Raw genomic sequence first — 10,725 nt, 5'->3', positions numbered from 1 at the left:
TTAATAGTGCTCAAAATGTTTGTATGTTATGTTGTACCTGCACTATCTTATGTGTGTGTGTTTGAAATGAAATGAATTATTATTTTCTTTTGAATGTTTACCATACTTCATTACTATAATTGACAGTATTCATTTTGCAATGTGATAGCTAACAATTTTTCAATGTAAAGTGGCTTTGAGAATTTTGTAATCCATAAAACAGTTTGTTTTCAGCCCTAAAAATCTTATTATTTGATGTTACATTTATTATACTGTTTAAGGTATGATATATCTAAGGACAGCTTAAAATGTACAAATAATATTGTATTCATCATGTCAATGCCTTCATGGTATCTCAAAATGAAGCTCTGCAGGGATACAACACCTTAAACCCAGTAAACATAAACACCATAAAAGGTTGAAATTGTAGCATTTACCAATCCCTAAGACATTTTTTAGTTTTTTCAGAAGCATATCTAATAAGCTAGCAACACTTTTAATGATTACAAATCTCACTTTATTTTTCAGAACAAGTCAAGGAATTGTGTAGCTGAGAAGGTAAGCAGTTTTTCCTGGTACTGTGACTAAACTCTAGACAAATCACTTTTAAAATCATGATTTTGCAACATTCTTATGCAGGCCCTCACTCTAGAAGGATTCCTTCACAATCATGGGTAAACTCTACTCCTATAGATAAGAAGCTTCAACAAGAGGAAATGATTTCCTGTTAACATACAAAAAAAGAACTTTCAAAATATAATTATTTAAAATTTTAGATGACTTTAATTTGAGCAATAATCCACAAAGTAGAAAGCATGTGATTACTTTATAATAACCTTTGCCTTAGTATTGTACTTGAAACATCTTGGAACATGAAAGCAGACGACTCCACAAAAGGTGCAAAGTTGGCTTTACTTTTACTGTTTTCAGTTATTACACAGTGAGAGCACAAATACCTTCAGTGAACATTTTAGTGGCAAAATGACACCTTGCTCTTATAATAGGAGAATTTTAGATGGAATTGACGATTTGGGAAAGATAATGACTTTGACTTATTTCAAATTGTGAACTTCGTTATGTCCCTTTATCCATCCACCATTCGTACAGCAATCTCAGCAGGGATAAATGAAAAGTGCAGGACTCATCTCTGTAGGATCTAGGCAGATGCTAGTCTAAATGGAATAACACAAAAATATTAATTACTGCTATCCCAATTTTTCCAGCTCTTATGTTCTTTGAATCTAGTGTGTATTTTGCAACAGACTTTTCTTTTAGGAGAATGGTACCCCCAGAAGTTATCAGTATTAGTCCAAGTCTTTTATTATTACTTTAATTTCCTATCAGTATATCAAATTTATCTGTACTATTAGCAAACCATCCTTGACTTTTATATTAAAAATCCACAGAGTCACCATGAACAATTCACTTAAGTCTCTCCAGTTTCAGTTTTTTCATCTATGAAAAGAGAATAGTAAGCTCCTACCGTATAGGGTTGCTGGGAAAATATATCAAATGTTATTTATGAGGTACCTGGACAGTTCTAATCACACGGTAAACACTGAATAATATCATTCTATAATAACTAGTAATATCATCCTCATATTAGTTCTTTTCTCAAACACGTTTCCTTGCTTTTGATACACCATCAATCTTTGATGATATCTTTTAGATCTCTTTCATTTGAATATTGAACAGTCATCACAGTATCCCGTGTCAAGAACTCATCAACTTTTTTCACAACTTGCATCTCAGAGATGCGCACATTCTTTTTGCTTTGGTCTTTAATGCCATCAAACAAAGAAAACAAAACCTGCTTCCATCCAGTCGATTCCAACTCATAGCGACCCTATGAAACAGGGTACAACTGCCCCATAGAGTTTCCATGGAGCACCTGGCATATTTGAACTACCGACCTTTTGGTTAACAGACGTAGCACTTAACCACTGCGCCACTAGGGTTTCTTTAAGGCATTGTTGGAGTGATAAAAGATCTGTTTGAAAGGGAGTGCAAAATACACTAAGAAAACCTGCCTAAGACATGCAAGGACAACACAGTCTAAATACCATGCAAGATTTCCATTTTCCAGCCTTGCTCCTCCAGAACAAAAGCCCCAAGATCATGGACCATGACAAGTTATGCAATAGTATGCAGCACATAGTGTTTGGGGAATGAGTGAGTTTTACATTTAGTCATAGAGAACTAAATATGCCATCACAGCCAACATATGACTTTCTGATATAATAAAAAAGGCAAAGAGGTAGAGCTGAGGCATGCATTCAGGGTAGGAGATTCTATTCTTCTCTGTCACAAAGTTCACCAGCATTTTGGAGGTAATGACTGTGAAATAACAGAGACCAATGAAGGACAAACTGAGGAAATAGTACATGGGTATGTGCAAGTGAGTCCAACCAGGGTGATCATGCCCAGATTCTCCTCATTAGAAAATGCACTTCCTTCTAGAATGTGCAGCTGAATTTGAGTGATATACATAATGTTAGCCATTCAGTTACTTCCCAGACCCACTATTTGTATTCTTTTGAATTGTTACCAGTAAACAAGGTTCTCTCTAAAGGGAAACCAGCCTACATGAGTGGTCAGTACATTATTTTTGTAATTTAAATGAATATTTTCCTTATATTAATTGAAGTGAATGGTTTCTCTGATATGACAAAAAGATAAGACAGGAGAGCAGACATGAGGAGCTAAAAGAAGAAACAGATGGTGAAAGGGGATGGACCCATGTAGAGACTGCAGGCCTTCTCTCATACACAATCACTTGTTTATAATATGCCTAACTATGGGCATTATTTAACCACTATGAGGCTAATATATAAAATCAGTATACTAGTAATTGTTGTGGAATCCCTGGATAGTGCAAATGGTTAATGTGCCTTGGAAGAAAGTTCTGTTGATCTACTTGCAAAAAATCAACCGTTGAAAATCCTGTGGAGCACAGTTCTACTCTGATACACATAGGGTCGAAATTAGTCAAACTCAACTTGATGGTAACCTGTCTGTTTCCTGGTAGGATTTGTTCTGCAGAAGAGTTGAGAGAATTGCAAATAAGGCATGGAAAGTGCTTTGTTGTTGTCACTGCTGTTAGGTGCCAATGAGTAAATTTTCAACTTGTATCGATCCCATGTGACAAAGTAGAACAAGCCACATGGTTTTCTAGGCTGTAATCTTTACAGAATCAGACTTTCAGGTCTTTCGCCAGCAGAGTCACTGGATGGGTTTGCATTGACAACCTTCTGGTTAGCAGCCCAGTGCTAAGCGACTGTACCACCAGGGATCAGAACACTCAATATTCTAAGTCATCAGAATAGTTCTTTGAATGTTCAGAGGCCGGTCAGTACAATGACCCACTCTTGGAGCACAGAAATAAAAGAAGATATAATTCCACCTGATGTTTATTTGCATGATACATAACACTTGAACCCCAGGGTCCTTAACTTCCAACATAAAGCAGGGACAGAAGAGAGAATCGGAGATACCTGAATAAGACTTGCATCTTTTTCATACTGCTTAAACAAACACCTACCTCAAATTTCTTCTTCTCTTCCTCCAGAAACTGCCCAGAGGAAAATGGCAGCAGGAAATCACTCCACAGTGACTGAGTTCCTCCTCACTGGGCTAACAGAAAAGCAAGAGCTCCAGTTGCCTCTCTTTCTTTTCTTCCTAGGAGTCTATGTGGTCACAGTGGTGGGGAATCTGGGCATGATCACACTGATTGGGCTCAGTTCTCACCTGCACACCCCCATGTACTATTTCCTCAGCAGTTTGTCCTTCACTGATCTCTGCTGTTCCACTGTCATTACCCCCAAAATGCTGGTGAACTTTGTGACAGAAAAGAATAGCATCTCCTACCTTGAATGCATGACTCAGCTCTACCTATTTGCATTTTTTATTATATCAGAAGGCTCTATGTTGGCTGTGATGGCATATGATCGCTATGTTGCCATCTGTAGTCTATTGCTTTACACTGTCACTATGTCTTATCAGGTCTGCTCCTGGCTGGTAGTTGAGGTATATATGATGGGTTTGATTGGTGCCACAGCTCATACATTTTGCATGCTTAAAGTGGTTTTCTGCAAGGCTAAAACAATCAACCATTACTTCTGTGATCTTTTTCCACTACTGGAGCTGTCCTGCTCCAGCACTTATATCAATGAAGGGGTAATTTTGTGCTTCAGTACATTTAATATTCTTGCATCAATCTTGACCATCCTTGCCTCCTATGTCTCCATCATTGCCAGCATTCTGCTCATCCGCTCCACTGTGGGCAGGTCCAAAGCCTTCAGCACATGCAGCTCCCATATCACAGCTGTTACAATCTTCTATGGTTCTGCAGCATTCATGTACCTGCAGCCATCAAGTGTTTGCTCCCTGAACCAAGGCAAAGTTTTATACCATTATTTTTATTTTATATTTTATTTTATGTTTTATTATTATATTTTATACCATTATTGTGCCAATGCTGAATTTGCTGATCTACAGCCTGAGGAATAAGGATGTCAAAGTTGCTCTAAATAAAATCATTGAGAAAAGACTATTTTGCAATGGCAAAGACCTCTAATTCTTGGAGAAGATTTAGTAAGTAAGAATTGTAGAGATAGCAACATATATACAGAAGTAGTGAGATTATTGCATTACTTATTTGGAAGAAATATCTAAAGGATAAGACTAGATTCATAGGGTCACATGGAGGACAGTGTCAATTCTAGGAAGTCCCAGACGTCACCCATAGTAACTCTAATCACTTTTGTAAAAATCTACAAAGGACTTCAGGTGGGGATATTATAATTTATATACATGGGACTTAGCACTTTGTTTAAAAAAGATTTATTTATCTCAATTCATAGAATGATCTGTTTGGGTTGTATCTTTTGATCTTCTTAACAATTTGTGTATCTCACCTTTATTACTAATAAATGTACAAACACACTCTTCTGGAGAAAAGTGATCTCAAAATAATTTTTAATCATTTGAAATCTACAAAATTCAATTCCTACTAGCTACTATGTACAGAGAACTGTATTAAGGAATATGGGGCAGATGGTGAATTACAAGACATAAATACTCCCCATAAGATTATAACAATATGGTGGAAGAGACTGGTAGAATAATCATGGCTAAATACATTATATGTATTTGTACTTATTTCTTTATGCAACTTTTTTTTACTGTGCTTTAAGTGAAAGTGTACATTTCAAGTCAGTTTTTCATACAAAAATTTATACACACGTTGTTATGTGTCCTTAGTTGCTCGCCCCGTAATGTGACAGCACACTCCTCCTCTCCACCTCATATTTCCCATGTCCATTCAACCATCTCCTGTCCCCTTCTGCCTTCTCGTCTCACCTCTGGAGAGGAGCTGCCCACATAGTCTCATGTGTCTACTTGAGCTAAGAAGCACACTCCTAATGAGTATCACTTTATGGCTTATAGTACAGTTCAATCTTTGTCTGAAGACTTGCCTTCGAGAATGGTTTTAGTTTGGGCTAACAGAGAGCCTGGGGGCCCTGTCCTCTGGGGTCCTTACATCTCAGTAAGACCATTAACCGTGATATTTTTCCTGGCACTTGAGATCTGCATCCTACTTTTCTCCTGCTCCATCGGGGATTCCCTGTTGTGTTCCCTGTCAGGGTAGTCAGAGGTAGCCAGGCAACATCTAGTTCTTCTGATCTCAGGCTGATGGAGTCTCTGGTTTATGTGGCCCTTTCTGTCTCTTGGGCTAACATTTTCCTTGTCTTTGGTGCTCTTCATTCTCCTTTGCTCCAGGTGGGTTGAAACCAATTGATGTGTCTTAGATGGCCAGTTGATAGCTTTTAAGACCCCAAACGCCACTCACCAAAGTGGGATGCAGAACGTTTTCTTAATATACTTTGTTACGCCAATTGACATAGATGTCCCCTGAATCCATGATCGCCAGACCTCCACCCCAGTTACTCTGTCTTTTGAAGTGTTTGGTTGCATTCAGGAAACTTCTTAGCTTTTGGCTTAGTCCAATTGTGCTGACTTCCCCTGTATTGTGTTTTGTCCTTCCCATCACCTAAAATAATTCTTGCCTACTGTCTAATTAGTGAATACCCCCCTCCCTTTTTTCCCTTCTACCTTTGTAACCACCATAGAATGTTTTCTTCTGTGTTTAAACCTTTTCTTGAGTTCTTATAATAGTGTTCTCATAGAATATTTTTCCTTTTCAACTGATTTCACTCAGCATAATGTCTTCTAGATTCATCCATGTTATGTTTCAAGGATTCATTGTTCTTTATCATTGTGAAGTATTCCATTGTGTGTGAATATGCCATAATTTGTTTATCCATTCATCCTTTGATGGGCTCCTTGGTTGCTTCCATCTTTTTGCTATTGTAAACAGTGCTGCAATGAACAGGGGTGTGCACATATGTTCATGTAAAGCCTCTTATTTCTCTAGGATACATTCCAAGGAGTGCAATTGCTGGATCATATGGTAGTTCTATTTCTAGTCTTTTAAGGAAGCACCAAATTGATTTCCAAAGTGGTTGTACCATTTTACATCCCCACCAGCAGTGTATAAGTGTTCCGGTCTCTCCACAACCTCTCCAACGTTTATTATTTTGCATTAATGTTAGCTTTGTTGGGGTGAGATGGTACCTCACTGTAGTTTTGATTCACATTTCTCTCATGGCTAATGATCGAGAACATTTCCGCATGTATCTGTTAGTTGCCTGAATGCCTTCTTTGGTGAAGTGCCTGTTCACATCCTTTGCCCATTTTTCAGTTGGGTTATGCAACATTCTTTTTTTTCCAGTTTTAGTATTGCGCTGTCACCTCCATTTCCCTATGAATCCTATATTCATTTTCAACTATTTCTATAGATTTTTCTTTGCACCCATATTAGAGAATCACAGATGTAGAAGTGACATTCTTTGACTATGCATTGAACTCAGATGGATTACTTATTCACATGCAAAAGTTAAAATTGGAAAAATTTGTTTTCTGACTAATTACTTGTGCCCTTCATCCCCCCAAACTAAATGTTTATTCAGAAAAACAAATTTGGGAGAATTGTTTTGTGGACACTCAATAATTGTTGAGGCTTCAAGTACAAATTTGGTAATCTCACTCCTTACTTGTCAAAGAAGGAGTGTAAAATAGAAAATGTGACTCAGAGAATATATTGCAAAGACTTCTAATCAATAAATCGACTCCTCCTCCCCTTTCCCAAATAAGATCCCATTGGTCTTTTTTAGAATAGCAATCAGAAAACTCTTTTTCATCCTCTTGAGAGGCAATAAACTAAAAACAAACAAAAAATAAACCCATTACCCTGGTGTCATTCCTATTAATAACTCTCAGTAGCTTTTGTTGCCTCAGTTACCACCAGCTCCTCTGGCCAGTTGCTGAGCTCCCACATCTTCTCTTGCTGGTGGTAGAGCATCTGGATATATTTCCCCATCTCTCCCTAGAAAGTTTCTTCAGACTCTTAAAGACCAGATATTTCACTTTATTTTTAGAGCCACTTCTAGATAAGAGCTATTGGTGTGTTTTTTCTAATGCTTCTAAGATTCAAAGCTTCTGAAACAATTGTATTAAGGAGAAACAAGCATGGACATCTCCAAATAACATGATCCTCTTGACTGCTCATCTCTATAATGTTGTGCCCAGATGCAGAGCACAGGGCTACTGGGTCTTTTTAGACCAAGCATGAACATTTACATCTGGTTAAAGTGTATTTTTAAAATCATCTGACTGGACTGGCATGCCTAAAACTGTGCTTGCTTTACAACTTGCCATCAAATAGGAAACATTAATACACTGATGTGATATCACCCCTTACGTCACCACATAAAATCACAAGTTGTAATGAGAGAGGTGAAGGTATTTCCCTCTTTGGAAACTAAAAAGAAACTTCTTTCTTGGCCTTCTACGTACTTACTAATCAGTCTTTACGTATCTCATGTCTTAATCCTGCAAAAAGAAATATGTATATCTCTATATGTATGTGATTCCATATATTTGTATATATTTATGTGTAACATATATGTATATGTATGTGAATTATATTCATATATGTATACTGCTTGGATATGTTTCACAAGGGCTATGTTATATGTAATTTTTATTGTATTAATGTAGGCACTGAACAAACAACACCCACTGGGAAATTTTTTTTTGCCCTGATGAGTGATAGGTTGAAATGACTGTGTATAAGAATTGTTCGTATTTAAGGGGATTTATTTATATATTAAAAGTTCTTAAAGGTGTTAATGAGATAAAAGTGTCTGAGCCATCTCTAGTTATTCTGAGGACTCATAGACAATGTTATTAAAATATTAGGATAGATATTAGACAGATGCCAAAATGGAAATAAAGCTCTACCACAACACAGAGGGAGAGAAGGAGAAAAAAAAATTTACAAATTAGAAAGGAAAAAATTCATGGGCTTGTCAAGTACCCTTACTAAACCAAAACCAAACCTGTTGCCACCTAGTCAATTTTGACTCATAGTGACCCTATAGGACAGAGTAGAACTGCCTGATAGGGTTTCCAAGAAGCAGCTTGCTAGTAGATTTGAAGTGCCAACCTTTTGGTTAGCAGCCAGGCTCTTAACCACTGCACAACCACAGCTCCCAGTACCATTACAGAAGGGTACATGTAATCGAAAGTTTTAATAATAAGAAAGAACATGATATATTAAATAAATTCAAACACTAAGCCCTATGATGGACTTGGATAATGTTCGCATACTCAGTTTGTCTCTCATTCCTTCTGACACAAGTATATTTTATTGTGTAAAATAAAACAATTCCTCATTAATAATTAGCATTTTCATGGACCACCAGTGTGTTACAGGGACAGAGCTGATGTTCACCTTCTGTATCAGTTAGGATTGGAACCCTTGTGGCACAGTGGTTAAGAATCAGATGCAAGGGAGCCTGAGAAATGCCTTGATTATTCTATATGGCCATGTGCCAAACTAAGATCCAGGGCATTGATTATTCAGGAAGAAAGAATGAATATAAATGATATTTAGCAGTTGCAGCCCCACCTTACAAAATTTGTGTTTAGTCACAGAAAACTCTGGTGATCTCTCAAGAGTTTAACATTTGGATTAGGCATTGTGTCTAAGAAGAATAATAGTGTGATTAAAATAAAATGCATAATGCATAAATAAAATGTATTAATATTTTAATAGCTATTAAGATCTGCCAGAAAGGTATAAAATATGCTGGATGGGGTAGCTAATAGAGATCTCAACAAAGCTTATTTCTTAGGCCTTGCCTTCATTCATGCTGCTTCTCGGTCCTGAAATGGCCTCTTGATTCCATCTTGCCTTTCCAAATTGTACACACCTTTCAATGAAAAAGTCAAGTGTCTATTTCTCCATGCATTTTTGACCACTCCAGGGTATCATTAGGCCCTTTTCTAGGTCATCACACATTCTATGGTAATAATGTCCTTTCTGGTACTGTTTACTATTAATGAATGCTCGTAGATATCTCTATGAAGATTATCAAATTCATGAGAACAGAAAACTATGTTTTACATTATTTCAGATTTCTTGGTCTATAGTTATATAATGGTTGTTGTGTGTGCCATATAGTAGATTCTGACTCATAGTGACCCTACAGGACAGAGTAGAACTCTATCCCAATGTAGTTTCCTAGGCTGTAAACTTTATGGAAGCAGACTGAAAGGCCTTTTCTCCCTTGTAGTGGCTGGTGGATTTGAACTGCTGACCTTTCAGTTAGCAGCCTAGCACTTTACCCAATTTGCTACTACGTTTCCTTATATAATTATTGATCAGCAAAATTATCCACAGGGATTATGGATCATTCTGTTTCTAAGTTGGTGCCCTTCTCACTCCAAATTGCAAAAAGAAAAAAAAAAAGACTTAAAAATAAGCAGATTAAAGCCCCCAATCTATGAATTATTAAAACATTTAAGGCAGGGCCAAGAGGGTGGAATCCCCTGGTTAGAGAAATAACAACATCAAGAAACAGTTCAAGACCAGGACACAGGAAGATCATCCAGTTATCAGCCAAGATAGGGAATTCACAAAATCAAATCAAAGCTAAAAGAGTGTAAAGAGGCAACCAGAGACATCAATATGTAATCAATGCCAATGTCAAAAAAAAGAGGGGGAATAAACAGTGTAGTCACAGAACTTCTATGTGGAGAGGAAGTTAAGGTGATATTAAGAAATAAAAGACTGATTTAAACTTAAGAAAGGATAAACTTCAAGGTAACCACAGAGGAAGCTAACAAACCTAACCACCAAAATAAAAAAGAAGAAAAACATAAAGACTCAGCAAACACAAAATTAACAATAATGAAAGAGATGAAAAGAAAATACATAAACAGAAAGAATTCAGCACAGAAAATTAAGCAGGACAAAAAAACTGTCAACACCAAAGTAAAAACCATCAACATGACAGCAGTAAACTCATACCTATCAATGATTATACTAAATATAAATACCTCAGATGCACCAGTAAGGAGACAGAGAGTGGCAGAATGTATGTATATGTTAAAAACAAAACACTGTCTATATGCTGACTACAAGAGACAAGGTTTAGACACAAACTAAAACTGAAAGGATGGAAAAAATATATATGAAGCAAACAACGACCAAAAAAGAGCATCAATGGCAATATTAATCTCTGTTAAAATGGACTTTAAAGCAAAATCTGCCATAAAGGTAAAGAAGGACACTATATAATCATTAAAGGGTCAGTACACCAGGAGGACGTAACCATA

General features: G+C 36.8%; 1 protein-coding gene across 1 annotated transcript; it reads left to right on the top strand.

The window, feature by feature from the left end:
• Positions 1-500: 500 nt before the first annotated feature.
• Positions 501-4,528, top strand: LOC135227749 (putative olfactory receptor 8G2). Its single transcript, XM_064268358.1, has 3 exons — positions 501-537; positions 3,548-4,027; positions 4,154-4,528. The coding sequence occupies exons 2-3, from the start codon at positions 3,565-3,567 to the stop codon at positions 4,486-4,488; spliced, it is 798 nt and encodes a 265-aa protein (XP_064124428.1). The 5' UTR covers positions 501-537; positions 3,548-3,564; the 3' UTR covers positions 4,489-4,528.
• The last annotated feature ends 6,197 nt before the right edge of the window (positions 4,529-10,725 follow it).

This window comes from Loxodonta africana, chromosome 15 (assembly GCF_030014295.1).
Source record: "Loxodonta africana isolate mLoxAfr1 chromosome 15, mLoxAfr1.hap2, whole genome shotgun sequence".
Lineage (NCBI taxonomy): Eukaryota > Metazoa > Chordata > Mammalia > Proboscidea > Elephantidae > Loxodonta > Loxodonta africana.
This window is presented reverse-complemented; position numbering and strand designations above follow the sequence as displayed.

Excerpts from the sequence above, each read along its gene's own strand:
- LOC135227749 (XM_064268358.1), top strand. The coding sequence starts at position 3,565 with ATGGCAGCAGGAAATCACTCCACAGTGACTGAGTTCCTCCTCACTGGG. Across the intron at positions 4,028-4,153 it reads ATATATGATGGGTTTGATTG|GGGTAATTTTGTGCTTCAGT; the intron begins GTGCCACAGCTC and ends ATATCAATGAAG.